Below are 17,896 nucleotides of genomic sequence, written 5' to 3' on the forward strand. Positions count from 1 at the left end.
CCGCGTGGGTTTCACTGTGCACAGCGGTGCCATCGTTAACGCAGTGTTAAAGCAACAGCACAGAGCAACGTGAGGAACCAGACCCAGAACCACGCAGCTCCCACTGTTCAAATACCTCATTTCTTTCGGCTTTTCTTTGCAGGATGGTTTCTCTCCTCACGAGTCCTCGTGTTCCTCCCAGCCTCGGAGATGCCAGCAGCAGTCAGTCTCACACGTTGGATGTGGAAATCACTGCTTGAAACAAAAGCAGCAGCAAAGTCATTCATGTTGTTGATAGTATCCGGGGGGTTGGGGGAGCACCGCAGCCACAGCCAGACCCCAACGTGGGGCTCCACGCTTCAAGACGAGCAAACCAAGCTCTGGGTTTCCCATCCAGAGCCGCAGCCAAAGATGTTCAGAGCTGAGATTCAGTGCTTTGAGGTACAGGGAAAGGATGATCAGCCCCTGTGCTGAGCACCCCATGATGGCACCGAGCACGGCCCCCGGCACGCACAGCAAAGAAACGATCTGCCATCGTGTGGTTTTGTAATCTTTATGTAGATATTTAACCCTACACCCTTATCAAACATATATAATGAGTTCTACCAACTAAAAAAAAAAAAATAAAATAATAATAATAAAATAAAATAATCAAGTAAAATTCCAACTTCATATAAAAGCCCCCTGCGTGCGGCCGCAGCGCCGTCCCCAGGCCGCGTGCAGGAGGGGGAGCTGATCGCCCCATTGCTCTGCATGCAGGATCTCTCTGGTACAGTCTGTGAGTTTGTCAACCATCGAAGAGATGTCATTAAAAAGTGATTATATACACACGTACAAAGTCAACAGTGTTCCCAGAACAAAATAAAATCAAATAAAATTAAAAAAAAAAAAAACCCAAACAAACGACAGACTGATGGATTTCTCCCAAACGGTGGTTAAGATCTACAGGAGGGCTCACGACGGAGCTGAGGACGCGGTGCTGGGGTGGTGCAGGGGATGCATGCCGGCCCCGGTGCCACCACGCCGCGTTCCCTGCTCTTTTGGGGGCAGAAAGCTGCAGGGAGCTGGGGAGCAGGCGGGTCAGTTTGCAGCCGGTGGCTGGGCTGAGCAGGGCCTGGGGCAGCTCTGGGGGTTTCTGCAACGCCCGACGCTCCCAGCTGCCCCCCAGGAAGGGACAGAGCTGCAGGCACCGGGAGAAGGGGGAAAAGGTGGCTCGTCCCCAAGAAAGGCACAGGAAGGGTTGGTGTTTGTCACAGCACGAAGCGCTTGGACCCTTTATTCATCCCTCCCAGCAGCCGAGCTCCTGCCCCCACCTCTCCTCGTGTCTGACACGGGCTGAGGAGTCGGGAGGCAAAGCAATTTGGTAATCAGCTAAAAGAACATCCCAACGTCGCGCATTTGATCTTTCTTTTTTTGTGTGTTTTGTGTGTTTTTTTTGTTTTTTTTTTTTTTGTTTTTTAAACTACTACCGGAAGTTTTATTACAACAGCAATACTTCTTTTCGTTAAAACATTTTCTCTAGTCTCGCACCAAGGGGGCGGCTTAGGAAATAAACAACCGAAAAATACAGAACATTTAATTTAGGAAAGTGTTATATGGGACTTTTTTTTTTTGGGGGGGGGGGGGGGGAGGGGGAAAGGGGCTGGGGGGGCTGGAGGGGAGTCGAGGAGGGGGGAGAAAAAAATGAAAGAAAAATCAAGTGAAAGCGCTACTCCACTGCTCCTACAACGTCCCAATACCTTCGCTCAAGAGATCGGCGTCTGCTTCAGTACCTGGGGGGGAAGAAGGGGCGTTTTGGTGCAAAGAAAGGGGAACCCCTTCCAAAAGTTGGCCGCGGCCTCTTCAGGCTGTGAAAGGGGTCTCTGTTCATGAAGGGCTCGCGGGGCCTGAAATCTGCCCGCGGGGTTCTGACCATCATGGCGCCGCGGTTCGCACCGTCCCTGTGAGCGATGGGGGTGACGCTGCGGGTCGGCCCCAGCTGCTCCCTGCCCAGGGAGGCCATGGCCACCCCTTCGCGGACACGGCCCAGGGGCGCGCCGCCGTGGTCCCGCTGGGGCTGGCTCGGCTCCCTGGGTCCCGCGTGCACACCGAAATGCTCTTTCATCGTCCCTTGGTGAACGGTACCGTGCTCCTTGGGGAAGGCGCCGCCGCCGTGCTCCACGGCGAGGGGGGGAGCGGGGAAGGGCACGCCGCCGTGCTCCCCGGCTGGCGGTGGCTGCGATGGGAAGGGGACGCCGGCGTGCTCCCCGGGGACGGGGGGCGGCGGGGGTGTGGGGAAGGGGACCCCGGTGTGCTCCACGGAGGGAGGCGGGGGCACGCCGTGGGGCAGCGAGAGAGGAGAGGAGGTTTCTTTCGAGAAGGGGTTGGCGTGATCCACGGGCGGCATGTGGGGAGGGACCGAGTGATCCCTCGGGAAGAGGCTGCCGTGATCCTTGGGTGGCGCGGCTGGGGGACCGGCGGGGGGACCGACCGGATCCCTTGGGAAAGGAGTCCCGTGCTCGATGGGAGGAGGCGCGATGGGAGGCGGCATGTGGTGGTCGAAAGCAGGGCTGAAGTTGTTTGTTCTGAAATTGTTGACGCTCTCCTGAAACGGCGGCACGCGCTCCTTGTACTGCGCCTGGAAGCCGCCCAGGCCCGGCAGCTCAGGCGCGCTCGAGGGCCCGTTGTCAAAGGCGCTCCCCGTGTTGCTTATCTCAAACCACCCCGACCTGCTCGCCTCTCGTCCGTGTCCTCTGCTTCCTTTCCCCAGCACTCGGATGGACTCCACCGTCTGGATGGGCTCCCCGGACATTCCCCTGCTCGACGCATTGTGGTAGCCCAGCGTCTCGATAGGGGCTCCTTTCTCCTCAGTGCTGTCAGGCAAATCCAAGCACGACGACGACACTCTGGTCTCTATGCGGTAGTGCTCCTCCTGCTGCTGCTGCTGCTGCTCTCCTTTGGAAGCACCAGCCTGGCTGTGGCTAACCCCTTCATTTGAACTGCTTTTAGGAAGCTGGCTGAAATGCTTCTCCTCGGAGGGTTTACGAGAGGCATTTTTGAGCATGTTCTTGAATTCGATCGTGGACGTGGCAGAAATGGAAGAGCCCAGGGACTTGTCCACACCTGGCGCGGGCGCTCTGCCCGCGGGGCTGGGAAGAGTGCTCTGAGAAGAGAAAAGCGACCGGTGGGGAATCGAGTGGGGGGAGTCCGGGTACTGCTTCTGTGAGAGGCCAGAGTGCACCACGGGTTTGGGCAAGTTGTTATGATTGGAGTCCGGTGTGAAAAAAACGTCGTTCTTGCTGGGCGAAGGGGAGCCATCCGAGGTGGAGTCGTTTCCCCTGAGGCCGTAGCTCCCGTACATCCCCGGGGACGTGGACAGCGTGTCGCAGCCCTCGCTCTGATCGAGGATAGACCTCATTGACTGAGGGAACGACGGCTTCACGCTGAAATCCTGCGATCTTTGACCATAGCTCGGCAGGACTGGCTGATACTCTGCACCTTCAGATAGTTTACTTGATTTCAAAATAGACTTGGCCGGCTTCTTCTCCAGGTTTAGCATGGCGGACGGCGGTGGCCCGGAGTAATCAAAGTCACGGTAATCTTCATCTTCCTGAAAAGATGTGTCTGGATAAAACTTCTCCTGAGAGGAGTCCATTAAAGAGGAGGGTATTTCCATGCTGTCTGCAGACTGCTTGTACATGCCGGCCGGAGAATCTCTGCCCAGGCTGAAGGGCCGGTAGGTGTGCACAGAATTGGAAAGTTCTTGGGGATATCCATCATCTCTGCTCTGAAGAGGCGACCTCGTGCTGCTGGGAGTAGAAGAACCGGGGCTCATGATTTTTGAGAGCAAAGAAATAGTGTCGACGTTACTGGAGGTCGGCTTGTCCATCATCTCATCCTGGGTGGGCGTCCCGCTTCGCTCGTCGCGGACTGGTGTTCCATCCACGTTGTCCATGGAGGTGCTGGTAGGACCTCGCTGAAAGTCAGAGGAGTGACTTTCCGGTGCCATGTTGGACCCTAAGCTGCTTAAAATCGGAATATTCAAGTTCAGACCACTGAAGCCAGGATTTCCCTTCAAGAAATTGTGAATCTTCATCTCCAGGCTTGGAGAAGGGGGCTCCGATTCCAGCTTTGCCTTTGAAATTTCAGAGGGTTGACTCATTGAAGTGTCTGTTGTTAAGAGGGAAGAAGGGCTGGGAGGATGGGAACTGGAAAATCCCAGGGAATTGGTGGGTGGCTTAAAACCAGAACTTGAAAGCCCTGCGGTGTGTCCAACAGGAGCCTTATTAACTGAAGTTGAGGAAACCTCAGCAGCTGATGAATTTGGAGAGTACCCAAAATTTTTGGATATGAATGACTGAGCGTTGGAAGGAATATTTCTTCCCTTCAAGCAAGGAACGGTTGTGTTGGCTGGCGATGCTGAAGTGCTCTGTGACGCAGTTTCACTGGACTGAATGGTATTTCCAGCAACACTCTGAAGTAAAGACGACAAACCTGGAAAAGAGAATGCTGCGTTCAGGTATTCAGGTGAGAGGCAAGATAACTTCAACTCCTGTCAAGGGAAAGATTTCTGTGTTTTCACTACAGACGTTCCTTAAAACTACTTCATGTTTTAGCCAGGGAAACGACTGGATTTTCTTGCTTTGATATTAATGTTGGTACCCACAGAGGCACAAACCTTTGCCAGAGGTTTAAATTAACCTATGCATTAGAATGCACAACTGAGTCAGGCAGTAACTCGCCCTGGCTCTGTGGCTCAGAGGCACACATGCTGCAGGACTGACCACTGTTGCAGAGGCAGCAATAGCACTTTTAAGAAGTTTTTCTGCTCTAATTTTAAAAAAAGCTCTCTCAAAAGCACAGAGAAACTACAGAGACCTCACTTGGTCTCCTGTCACATTCAGCATTCCTCCATAAAGTGCACTGGATGAACGCCCTTAGCTCACGGCAAAAATACAAAGCTGTACACCCAGACAATAAAACTGCCCTGCTGACACTTGTTACCTACAAAAGTCACCCACATTTGCCAAAAGTGGAACACATTCCAAAGTAGTTTTTTCTCCCTCCATCTCTGCTGTAGGACTGCACAGCAGCGCGTGTCAGTACTGACATTGCCATCCAGTGGACAGTCAGACATTCACTCAAAATTCACCCCGGTACCTTGCAGTGCTGGTGCAGTCTGAGTCTGGGTTTTGGAGAGAGCAGACAGGATACTTTCAGGAGTTATTTCCACTTTGGAGAGAATATTTGCTAAAGGATTGGAAGGAGCGGATGGAGTCCCCATGGCAGGAGTTTTCAGGCCACTAGTAAGAGTTGTGGGGCTTGTTGGGGTTCCTGGAGAAGGTCTTGATGCAGGACTGACACCTAGGATGGAAGCACACACCACTCATGTACGTTGGTTTGTTGACAGGTGCTCTTTTGGCTCGTGTTTTCCACACACACAACTGCAACAGAGTGCCATGCACACCGAGAGGCTCACGAAGCCAACAGTCGCGTTAGAGAAACTCAACCAGGACCTTAAGTGACAACTAATTCACCTTTATTTCACAACCACTTTCCTTTAACAAAAGATTACAAAACGAAACTCCATTACCAGCACCTCCAAGCCAAACACCTGTGCCAGAACCACTTCAGCACTCACCTGTGTTTTTCATGACAGAAGTTAAACTGCTAAGAATGGAGCTGATCTTTGCCAGGTCGACATTGGCGAGGTTGGGCAACGCAAGAGCTGGTGACGAAGAGATGGGAGCTGAGCTCACTGGTTTTGGAGCCGGAGGAGTTGGGGCAGGTGCTGTCACCGTCACTGAGGTTGTGGCTGTGGCAGTGGTACATGGCACCACTTTGGGGGTATTTTCAGTCTTCACAGGTGCTGAAGTTGGAGCAGCTTGCTTTTCTTTCCTTTCTTCCACTGTATTGGGGGGAGTAGGGGGGGGGGGGGGGGGGGAGAAACGAGACCAGGGTTATCACTCTGTCCTTGAAGGATTACTCCAGGTACAGGATTTTCAATGTGAGCCTTATTTCACCCCAGTTAGAGAACTCAAGTGGTTCCAGTAGGATATGTTAAACAAAGGCAATTTTGTGGTTAGCTTAGGAGATGGGATGGGCACAGTCAGACAGTGACTCCCATGCTGGGGTGAGGACCGAAACCCAAGTGCTCCATCCAGAGTCCAATCAGGGTTTGACACCAATGCTACGTCCCCAAGGAGGCCCAAGAAAGGCGTTTTGTCTGGATGTAATTCCCACACAATCACTCTGCTGCTCCCGCAGAACATACCGATGATTTTAGACGTGTCATCCTCCACATCAGAGAGCTCCATGTCCTCCACATCCCGATTATCTGTCACGGGCTCCGGAGATCCCGGCTTACGGCTTCCAACTGCTGGAGAATGAGAGTTATCCTCTTCCCCCATTCCCTGGAAGGGGGACTCAGAGCCCGTTGGAGATGGGGCATCCATACTTGGAGAAGGGACAGGAGACTCCTCCGGATCAGGAAGCGTTGCTTTCAGTTGATCCAGCTTTTTCTTCAGATTGCTCACTCTATTAGCAAATGTTTTATAAGCCTGAGACAGAAAGGACATTGGTATTTATTTAACAGGACGACAACACGCCTCAACACAACAGGAGTAGAACATAGCCTTAGAAAGTCGTTTTAGTTTCCAACTACCTGCACCCTGCACTGAATGCACCGCAGTCGGACCTTGGGTCTTCAGTCTGACTGGCAGAGCGAGGACCAAACTTCCATAAAAACCATTTTCTAACAGATCCCCTCAGTTTGCTCATCCATTTCTTGCACTGATTACACCTAGTATGGCTTCCAGAATTTAGGATTTCTTAGAAAAAACTGCAATTCTCTCCACATTTAAAAATGCAGACGTGCTACAGAACTTCAGCAAGGAAGTAACTCAGCCTCTGACCCGCTAATTTTTATAGTCTCCTTTTCACAAGCAGATGATGCACTTTCCAGCCTCTAAGATGCCTAGCAGAACACCACTCTGCCTGAGGAAGATGAAGGAAGCTCCTACTTACGTTTGCTACCACCTTGACTTCCTTATACTGTGCTTCATAAAATATCCCAGCGTTCTCCAGGGCTTCAGTTAGAGAGGGGCCATTTTTCACTTGCTTGTCTAAGCCATTCACAAACTCTTCCAGCTTTGAGCTTGCTTCTTCAAACTCCTTGGAGAACTTCTTCCCGCCTGTTTTGTCTAGAAGGAGATGAACATCACATGAGTGACCTGGCAGCCACCAGCCAGCATTTCAGGTGAACTGAACAGGTCAAGAATGCTTGCTCTAAGGACGTGTGAGGGCATCTGTGAACGGTGCACAGCAGAGTCTCACTGTTTATGCCTCTATCAGCTGGTTACTGAACCCAGTTTCAAATGAAGTATTTTAGGCACCTGTTTACTGCTTCTTAACTGCACAGAACCCAATTTCTGGTTTAAGGCTCAACAGAAATTCCCAGAACTGTTGTGGGCATATTATATCAGTTTGTATCCATTTGACCGCCTTTACCTTTTAAGCATTTAAGTGTTTCAGTGCTGCATACATCCACTCTCATGGTGGAAAGCTGCTTCTCTTTCAGTTCTATCTGGTCTTCTGAGCGCTTATATAACAGCAGTTCATCGATGAGAGATTGTGGCTGAAAAATCCAAGAAGAAAAGCATCCCCATCACATTCTGCAGAAGAGAAACCCCACTTCACAAAGCAACCACCATAGACCCACCTCAGCAACAAACAGTGCTGGGACAATTAAAAGCAGGGATGGACCTTTTCTACTTTTATTTTTGAATAAATCATTGCCTTTGCTAGTCAGCTTGCTTTTCAGTCATCTATCTCCCACGTTCTGGGCACCCAGTTAAGATAAATGTGTTGCCAAAACCCCCTCAGCCACCCTAAACTGCATCTCACCAAGGTGATCTGCCTTGGTGAGCAGCACCTCAGTGGCACTGTGTGCAGCCAGCTCTTCCAAGTGCAGCATTTGGATTCCACGCTGCTCCTGAGAAGCTGAACTGCTGCAGCAGGTTATTCCAAAGGAAAATCACTACTGCAGGGAGTCCCCATGCAGCTCAGAATGCTTTTCAGCTGCCCCGCTGTCCATAAAGGCTCACAGAAGGGATCACAGCTCTCATAGAAATTGCAACTGAGACATCCAGCAGCCACTATACACCAATGAACGAAAGGAGACTGAATAGTGGAGCTTCTGACCAAGCTTATGCTGCTGGTGAATGTAAGCTACACAAAAGTTACAGTCTGAGGACAGAGGTTAGTGCAACAGAACACTTCTGCTAGCAAACTTACTCTGAATTCAGCAACAATCTTGGACTTCAGAGCAGCTTTTGGGTTTGCGGATGCTGCTGGAATAAAGAGAAAAGTATAAAGAAACCAAGGAATGACACAGTGATGCGAAGCAAAAGTCAAGAAGGGCAGCCCTAATTAAAGTATTTAACATAACGAAGAACTCACAGGCTGTTGTTACTCATTGCAGCTCTCCCTCCACACACGTCCCTCAGTGCTCTAGCTTTCCATTAGCTAGATTGTCTTTGATTGAGGCCAACAAATTATACCACTGCTTTACAGCTTTTGTGTACTATAAAAGTTCACCCTTTTCAGCTCTGCAGTTGCTCTACACAAGGTTCACCTGGCAGCCCTATTGATGACAGTTTATTCCTCTCTACAGAGGAAGGTAAAAGTGTTTCCTAAATGCCAGACACACGGCTCGTTATTTCCTTGTGATTTGGTCCCTCTTTGCTACTTACAAAGTTTAACCAAGTTCTCAACCTTAAAAACAAATCCCTACGCTCCTGTTCTGATCACTCTCTCACTCCCTCAGTGGTGAGGACGGATGGAATCCCACCATCAGGAGACACTAAATCCATTTGTTTCTGGACAAAACAGGAGAAACATCTGACAAGAAGTGAAATGACACGTCCTTCATCCATGCTGAATTTACAGTGCACTTTTGTTTGGGAAAGCAGCTCGTGATGTTAGCCAAGTAATAAAAGCTTCCAAGCTCTTTTGTTAACCTTCTGATCTCAGCACAGGCAGACGTGTGCTGCATCTGACACCTAACATTCCACCATCCTGCTTTATTGAGCATTCAAGGCTTTGGTGCATAACAAGATCAATAAGATTGCTGTATTACAAATGCATTTCCAGCTAGGCTGCATTCTGATAATGTTGGAGGCAAAGTTCATTATCTGTACTGCCAGCTTCCAGTTTTCTTTTATCCTATCATCTACTTTGCTGTTGAAGATGTGCTCCTGAGCATGCAGGTAGTGTTCACCATGCCTTCCTGCTGCCAAAGTACAAGGTTCTGTCTGTCTTCTCTCCATCTCTGCATAGTCTAATGCCAGTTTCCAAGAGGTTTCACCTCTACTGTTCATAACCTCTGCTCTCAAAGACTTTTTTTTTTTTCTCTCCATACTTCATTCCTTTAAAAAGTGGTTCTCTAGCAACAACTCCTTGGTGCGTTACACATTAGTCTGTAAGGAGCTTTACAAGCCTGGAAGGTGCATGCTGGCTCGTATTTTAGTCCAGGTACTCTGCCCATTTCGGGCTATAGCCTTTCTTCCTCAAGAAGGCAATTTTTATATTAGTTCAGAGAGTTCACATTGTTTCCTTACTTTGTGATTTCTTCCACGGCTTATTCGGTTGTTTGTTCAGAGTTTCTTTCAGCTGCTTCTGAGTTTTGAAAGTGGTACCTGGAAAACATTTCATTTTTTGCAGTCTGGCATTATGGGATTCCTTTAAGAATCTGGTTTTGGTGCCATATGGTTGCATGGTAGAAGAGTGAACAGAAATTTGTTTTAAAATACCTAGACCAAATTCCTTCGATGAGCTGCTGGATGCCCAAGAGAACCTAAGTTTACTCAGGGATACAGCAACTTGTGGGATGGTCTGCCATTTTTAAATCAAGTTTCTGTTTGCCCTTGCACTACGACAGTTCAAAAATCACAGTCATAACCAAAACAAGAAGGAAAAACACAAGGCATCTGACAATAAAGCTACACCACTGGTCTCCCTAGACAGGCTTGCAGGAAATGAGCATTCAACAGACATGTAATGCAAGTCAGAAAAACAGCCACGACACCTGATTTGTAATGGTCTGAAACACGTTTGCTTTAAAATTACAGCAGCTAAGAGAGATTTCAGGACATATGCATGAACTTCATTTCTCGACATGCAATGCTCAACTGAAGCCTTTTCACGTGCCAAACCCTGAGCCCACGATGTTGCGCCTCTGCTGCAACGACTACAACTGGCTCTGCAGAACCAAAGATGAGGATTTCCTGAAGCTCCTCTGGCTGTCAGTGAGGCAACCAAACGAAGCAGAAACACAGACTGATTTCCTTCAAGTCAAGGACCTCAGTGTTGGCTAATTTCTGGCTGCAGGTGACCACACATGCTCACAGTCAGTGAGAGTGATTTCAGGCTTTAAGCAGGGTTCTCTTATTAAGTACTCAGGGACATACATGCAGCTTTGCTTGCAGCCTGTTTCCTACACAACAAATATTAACAGCAAAACCAACTTAATACTGAGAAAGAAAGGAACAAAGCCACCGTAGTTCCTCAGCTCACACCTCAAAGGAAAAGCCAGAGCCTCAGCTCCTGTGCCAGGACACATTTCAGCATCCCAAGAGCACTTTGCACTCGTGATGACTTTACTGTCAGCTGGAACAACCCAGCTTACATTGGAGGATTCAGAATCGTCTTTAGGAAGGTGCAGGAAACACATTCAGTGCTTCTCACAACCTCTCACTGTTTTTTTTCTTGCTCCACACAGGCGTGGGAAGCGCACACGTGCACAACAAATGCGTTCTGCTCAGCCACCTCAGAAACCTTCTCACTGTGCTCACCTACAAGTTCGTAAGTGAAGAAACGTGAAAGGCAAATCACTTACTGAGAGCTTCTTTTAATGCCAAAATGGTCTCCTCAGGGTACACGTTTCTGTCCTCCCAGATTTTGAAGATTCTTTCTATAGATTTGGAAACCGACGGATCCCTGAAAAAGAGCACAGTGGCTTTTATCTGCCACACAGACAGCAACTCCTCATGATTTAAAATGAATAATAATACAAGCAGTTGTACATCTGAGTCAATAAGAGAGCCTTCAGACAGTGGCTATCTGCCCAGATGGAGACTAATTCCCACTGCAAGGCACTGAGTGAAATTCAAGCCACATATTGTTGTTAACAAGAGTGAAGTAATGAACACAGTATGAAATTCTGCTCCTGTTTCTGGAGGGTTTGAGATGTCTGCAGTGTGGAGGAGGAAAAGAAACACCACTGTTTTGAGATGTTAAACCTCAGACTGTCACTTACTTCACTAAAGAAGCTGCTTCAGGAAGCACTTCTGCAAACGTATCACGGAACACAATCGCGTTTTTTCTCTTGCAGTTCTGTATGACATCGTTGGCCAAGTAAAAGAGATTCAATCGATGAGGAAAGGCAGCTGAGGACAAAAAGAAGATTCAGGTCTGTTATCAGGTAGGAGAAGAGATGTCTGCAGCACTTCTGACATAAGGTAGGGGCCTGCTTTCGGGTTTTTGTTCAGCATTTCCATCGATGCTGTGTGCAGCAGCAAGCTCAGAGCAGTGATAAAAACTGCAGCTTGTGAGGGCGACTCACAGAGCTCCCCGTAACTCAGTGCCATTCCCTCCTAAAGCCAGGCCTCCTTTCTGGCTTGGGCTCAGAGAGACCACAGAGCACTGCTGGGCCTGTGCTGCTGCCGTGCCCTCCGTGCTACGGAAGGAACCTGCGATCAGGCAGAGCAGCAGAAGCTCGTCTGTGAGGTCAAACAGCCCACAAACAGCTCAGCATTCTGCAGAAGAACAGCAGTCAATGCTCTGAGCGTGAGTCCAGCATGGCCTCTCAAGCCCCAGCATCGCGCCGTTTGGCTTCTGACAACAACTCCAGAGCTCACTTATCCATATTTTCTAAGAATAATCGTGTTTAAATCCACTCTCCCTTCTTTTTCACAGCTCTGTAACAGTCTCTACAACTTGTGGCTTTACCAGGGAGGCTTTTCCACCCCCAGAACTTCCTCTGCTGTTGCCCCAACCCAGGGCATGGAGGGAGTGACATTTTTCACACCACTTCACTGTCCCCTAAGGAAACCAGGGACCCCATACAAGTGCTCCCTCCTGGCCCCAGCCCCATCATTTCAATGCATCTGGCTCAAAGCAATCCTCAGCAGCACAAGAGTTCAACATGCTGCATCTTCTCCGAAAAATAGCTGCTCAAACAGCCTTTCCTGAAGCACAAGTTAACACAAGCTCTTGTGCAGAGCACAGAGGACTCAGATCTGCATCTCTTCTCCAAACAGCCTCCCCTGTTCCTGCTGTGCTGGCACCAGTTTTGGTCCCTGAACCTCCTACCACTGCACCCCCAGACAACACCACACTTGCACTGCTGCTCTCACTTGAAACACCCATACCAAACTCCTCTTTTATCTTACTTATATCCAGTTCCAAATTCAATTACTCCATCAAATCTTCTCTTAAATGGAGCAGCAATAGCGCTTGTCGCTCAGTAAGCCGATCTCCATGCTAATTAATTTAATTTCACTTCATTTAACTACATCACATTAGGATTTAAATATAGGGATGGTGACAATATCCTGCTTTGCTGGAGCTCGTGGGAGCATGGAGCAGACTCCCACCCTTCTTGGTGACCCTATGGGCTGTGCTGGCCATCAGCACGTCTCTCTGACTGCTCTGGCTCTTCAGGACCGGGGCGATTTGGGGCAGAGGCAGCCTGATGCTGTGCAGAACCCCATTCTCATGGGTGATTCCGGCCTCTTCCAGCAGTGAGGCTGTGTCCCCACTGCTCCCATCTCCAGGTTTCCAGCTGGGAAGCATTCAGAGCAGAGGCAAGCGGTGCTCTCAGCACAGCCCCTTACCTGCAGTGTGCACACAAAAACCCGAACCCACAACACAAGTCAACCAAAAAACTCAGTGTGGAACTCAGGCTCCTGCTGGCCCTCGGCAACAGCCAGCCCTTTCCAGCTCCAAGCCAACCAGAAAGGAAGCCCCAGCTTGCGCTCAAACCTCACATCACACCTGAGAAACCCTCCCATGCACACACTGCGTTTGTATTTGGCAGCTGACAACAACACACTTGCACAATTTGATTGGAAACTGAATGCTGAACGGAACACATCTCTCCTCCCGTGTTCATCTCACACACAGAGGGGTATCCATGGCCACCAGTGCGTTTACTGCAAGCAGTGTACCTGCAGAAATATGGGCACAGCTCGCTTTTAGCATACTGAATGCAGCTACTTCAATGGCCTTATTGTGGAGCAGACAGTCTCTGCTCGTGAATGACACAGCACATTCACACACCAAAAGCTGTGGCCGTGTGAAGCCCCTCCGTGCACGGCTCACCCCAAATCGCACACTGCTGGCAAAAGGGCCTCAACTGTGCCCAAGGAAACAGCACAAAACGTGACGACCTGGGAGCACTGGCACACAGCTGCCTGTCTGCTGTATGGGATCCGACTGCTGCTGAAGTAGCGACGCTCCAGAACAAACTTTGATAGCAACAAACATGGAGAGCTAAAAGGATTTGTTAACAGAAACAGCGATTTCCAGCCTTCATCTTACGAGTGCTGACGAGGCAAAGCGGGGTTGTTTTGACAAACATTCTCTCACCAAGTGTGGGGGGCGCACAGTGCTGCCCTCCCTGCTGAAACCCAGCCACAGCTGCACACCCCCCATTTCTGAAGCAACTCTGAGCAACTTGGGCTTCCATCGCCTGTCAGGTAATCAATGCATCAAAGCAAAGTTTGCCCTGTGACGTAACTAAAATGCAGCACCCCATTGCTATATCAGCCTCTGGTTGATGGATGCTCTCTCCTCACATGTTGCTCTCCAGCAGATCTCACTAACTTCACATCATAACTCAAGCAGGCGCTGCAGATGCACCAAGATTCAAACGGTTCAATCCACACACAGCCTTCAAACACAGCAAATTCAAAACCAGCTTTAAGACAAACATCACACGCAGCTAACGCCTAGAATCATTAACTCCCCTGCTTGTGCTGAACCTCAGCACAATTCATGTTATCCCATCAGTATGGAGCTTTTTGTAACCAAACCCACCCACGTGGCACAACACACAGAATCCCAAGTACAACCCAGCAGCACGCTGCATAACCACTGTGTGAGCTGCAGGAAAGCTGTGCGAAGGAAACAACGTTCCTTTGGCCCCAAGGTGCACTTTGTACAAGGCAATCCCAGCCACATCTGAGGGGTGAGCAGCTCCTCCTCCTCCTCCTCTGTCACGCTTCAGGCTGCCTTGGCTCAAATGGGAAACAGCAGGAAAGGATGACTGACAACAGAGCTGTGTGCATCTCCTCCAGCTGCACTGCCAGCACCAGGGGCAGCTTGGAGGTAACATCCAACAGAGCCGTACCCACCACTGTGTTGTCTTCAGGAGCTCCTGGTGGCCAAAGGGCTGACCAAGATCCAGCAGTGTGCCCTGGTGGCCAGCAGGACCCAGGGGTGCACCTCCAAAAGGGCAGCGTGCTGAGGGAGGTGCTCATCCCCTGTGCTCTGCTCTAGGGAGGACTCAGCTGCAGCACTGGGCTCCTCAATTCTATGCAGAGAACTGCAGAGATGGTGGCAGCCTGGAGCATCTTTCAGTGGGGAAAGGCTGAGAGCTCTGGGGCTGTTTGCCAGGAGAAGAGAAGGCTGAGAGGCACCGGATCAGTATCTGAAGGGTGGGTCAGGAGGATGGGCTCTGTTTGGTGGCGCCCAGAGACAGGAAAGGAGCACAGGGCACAAACCAGAACGTGAGAAAGAACTGCTGCACGTTTGAGTGGCAGAGCTTTGGCACAAGCTGCCCAGAGAGGTGGGTGAGTCTCTTTCTCTGGAGACCCACAGACCCACCTGGACACTTTCCTGAGCAACCTGCTGTTAGGAACCCGCTTAGGAAGGGTGGAGTGGAAGAGCTCCAGGAGTCCCCTTCAACCCCTGCGGTTCTGGGATTCTTCCAGAGAGCACAGTAAGCTCTTGGCTCTTCAGTCATGTTGCTGGAGAGAGCTGTGAGGTGCAAAGCAATCCTCACAAACATGGGGGATGCACCAGGGCAACCTCAGAATCGCTTGTGGAAAACCAAACCAAACAGAAGTCCAGGCCGGTACTGACAGCTCCCAGCCAACAGGGGCTGGAAGGACAGAAGTAGAGCATCCATGGCTCCCAAAGAGAGAGCAATGACTTCTGATGAACCTTGGAACAAGAAGAAGACTAATGAAGGCACTCGAATGAGTAGGAAGGGGCAGCGTCAAGGAATGTGCTTGAAAGGGACTTTGGCAGCTCCCTGGAGTGGAGGAGTAAAGCAGAACCACCTCTGCCAGGAGTAAAAAGACAACTGCTGTGACCACAGCAGACGCAGGGCTCCAGAGATGAGTTCTGAAGAAGATAAACACACAGCGTTGTGCCTTGTGTGAATTTATAGCACCGCCAGCGAGAGCCCGGGCAAAGCTATTCCTTGGGAACAAACAGGTTCTTACATCACTCTTTAATCACTCAATGCATTAGCAAGAAATAAATGAACATTTCAGTCAGTTCAATGTGATTTTTCTCCAATCAAAATCAACGTAAGACAAACTCCAGCGACCACTGGCAGACATCTGAGCTTGTGGCACATGGAATCACCTCATGGTTGGGTCAGAAGGGACCTCAGCCCCCTGTGGGCTGGGAACCACACCAGCTCAGGCTGCCCGGGGCTCCATCCATGGATGTACACCCACACTTCCATGCTGCCTGGGGCACCTCCATGGACGTTCACCCACACTTCTCTGGGCAGCAGTGCCAGCACTGCAATGCCTCCGGCTAAAGAATTTCCTATCATCTAATCTAAGTCTCTCCTTTTTTAATTTAAAGCCATTCCCCCTCGTCCTGCACTATCAGATCACACACATAAGTTGGTTTACCTACTGTTTACAAGATACTGGAAGGCCACAATGAGCTTTCTCTTCTCCAGGATGAAAACCCCCAGCTCTCAGCCTCTCTCCATAGCAGAAGTGCTCCATCCTCTGGAGCATCCTTGTGGCTTATGGACCCCATGCACTGTTCAGCTGTACCTTTCGGGGCTGACAGCTGACAGACTGCCTGACTCATTACCAGGCATCACCAAAACAACCCTCAGAGCACATGCAGCACCTCCTCACCCCCCACTCCACACTAACTCAAGTCCTGCTAAAATGCATGCGGGTCGCCGAGCCACTGCAGCACGGCTTTACAAAAGGTTCAGCACAAAGCAGAGCAACACTGCAGAACAACAATATTATTTCCGTGCTACTACAGAGCTTACTTTAGCTCCTCCAACACAGAAAACCTTCACACATCAGCCAGCTATAACTCAGCCTTGCTTAGACTTGGGAAAACAGCAACTTTTCCACTCCTGTGCTGTTGCTGGCATTCACCAAATCTGAGTTTTGGCACCCAACACGTTTCCTTCTTATTGATGTCAGTCTGTGTTTCCTGTGGAACAGGATGGTCACAATCCCCCACTCCGCAGCACTGAACACATCTTTCCTCCAACCTCTCAAAACGACGCGCTACAACAACTCAAGCAAAGCACCAAGCACAATTCCAGAGGCCCAACGCACCACAGCTTAGCTGCAACAACTCCATTTATTTATTCCAAAGCACAGAGCGGCGACACTAAGCTGAAAGCCTGCCCAGGAGCTGAAAGGCCTCTGGGAAATCACACCTCGAAGCATGTCAGATCTGAGTGCTCCATGAAGTTGAGCTGGGCAGCTTTGGCTCAACACCAGCACCACCATCACAACTCCACTGCTGGGCTGCGGGCGCCGCGCTGAGCCCCAGAGCCAACCCTGAGCTTTGGCAGCACGCAGCCAAGGCTGCCATGAAGCCGCCCCTTTCTAAGCACACCTCTCCCCGACACGGACCTCCCCAACAACACGGCTGGAAAAGCCTTTGGAGCACAGAATACGAAACCCAATCTCAGTTTCCAAAGCGTGGGAGAGGAAAGGAGCCCCTCCAGCAACGGGAACCGCTCTGTTTCCCGGGAGCTGCCCTCATCCACCCGGGCAGCCCAGCACGGAGCCCCGGGCCCGGCTCCAGGCCGGCCGCGCACCGAACACTGACAGAAGGACAGGAAGGGAAAGGGGCGGCCCGGCCCGATCGCCGCCCGCACTCACAGCGCCGCAGCCACTTCATCCAGTGGTAGACGATGGTGCTGTGGTGCCGTTTGTTCTCCAGACACCACGAGGAGAGGCCCTGGATGGACTCCATGGTGTTGGTCACCGCTTGCAGCTTCCTGTCGAGCGAGGCCTCCAGCGCTCCGGCCGAGGAGGACGCGGCCGAGGAGGAGGCCCTGCCGCCGCCTCCGCCGCCCGCCGCCATCTTCCTGCCCTGCTCTCCCAGGCGGGGCCGCGCGGACGGCGGCGGCGCTCACGGCCTTCACAGCCCCGCGGGGCCGCGGCCGCCGCCCGCCCTGACGGCTCCGCCGCGTCGCGCTGCGCCGGGGAGGAGAAACAGAGCGGGGGGGGGGGGGGGGGTTGGGGGTGCGGCGACCGCGGCGGCCCCCCACCGCGAGGCGCGCGCGCTCCGCGCGCCGTTCGGCGGCCACGCGGGGCCCTCGCCGCTTCGCCCCCCCCCCCCCCCCCCCCCGGGCGGCGGATGAGGTGCGCTGGTGCCTCGGTCACTCGCCGGCCCCCTCCGCGCGCAGCGCCCGCCCCCCCGCCGCCATTTTGTGCCAGGCTCCCTCACACGGCCTCGGCGGCGCCCCCCCCGTACACCGCCGCCTCTGCGCCGCGCATGCGCAGCCGCCCGCCCCCCCAGGCAATGCGCACGCGCCGCCCCGCCCCGGCCCCCCCCCCCCACTCCGCCCCGGCCCCTGGCGCCCCCCCCCCCTTTCCCCTCAGCGGTGCGCTTTGCTCCCGACCTGCCCCGCGGCCAAGATGGCGGC

The 17,896-nt window shown here is 51.6% G+C and overlaps 1 protein-coding gene across 6 annotated transcripts; it reads right to left on the reverse strand.

Annotated features, from left to right (window-relative positions):
- Positions 1–516: 516 nt before the first annotated feature.
- Positions 517–17,331, reverse strand: RPRD2 (regulation of nuclear pre-mRNA domain containing 2). Of its 6 annotated transcripts, none has more exons than XM_042890969.1 (12): positions 17,127–17,331; positions 11,276–11,405; positions 10,856–10,956; positions 9,579–9,656; positions 8,254–8,306; positions 7,468–7,594; positions 6,985–7,160; positions 6,416–6,518; positions 6,233–6,334; positions 5,600–5,866; positions 5,119–5,322; positions 517–4,452 (listed from the first exon to the last, which is right to left on the reverse strand). In XM_042890969.1, exons 1-12 carry the CDS (start codon positions 17,329–17,331, stop codon positions 1,745–1,747), a joined length of 4,254 nt encoding a protein of 1,417 aa, XP_042746903.1. In that variant the 3' UTR covers positions 517–1,744. The 6 variants fall into 6 exon arrangements, with proteins under 6 accessions (XP_042746903.1, XP_042746902.1, XP_042746900.1 ...); XM_042890968.1 differs by having other exon boundaries at positions 6,233–6,337; XM_042890966.1 differs by having other exon boundaries at positions 6,233–6,518.
- Positions 17,332–17,896: the final 565 nt, after the last annotated feature.

The sequence above is a fragment of the Lagopus leucura genome, unplaced genomic scaffold (genome assembly GCF_019238085.1).
Source record: "Lagopus leucura isolate 7727_CA_CO unplaced genomic scaffold, USGS_WTPT01 205-2_obj-0_obj, whole genome shotgun sequence".
Taxonomy (NCBI): domain Eukaryota; kingdom Metazoa; phylum Chordata; class Aves; order Galliformes; family Phasianidae; genus Lagopus; species Lagopus leucura.

Coding starts and splice junctions, on each gene's coding strand:
- RPRD2 (XM_042890966.1), bottom strand. CDS start 17,331: ATGGCGGCGGGCGGCGGAGGCGGCGGCAGGGCCTCCTCCTCGGCCGCG. Junction 7,595..8,253: donor AGATTGTTGCTGAATTCAGA/GTAAGTTTGCTA, acceptor TGGATTTTTCAG/CCACAATCTCTCATCGATGA. Junction 6,519..6,984: donor AAGTCAAGGTGGTAGCAAAC/GTAAGTAGGAGC, acceptor TTTCTGTCTCAG/GCTTATAAAACATTTGCTAA.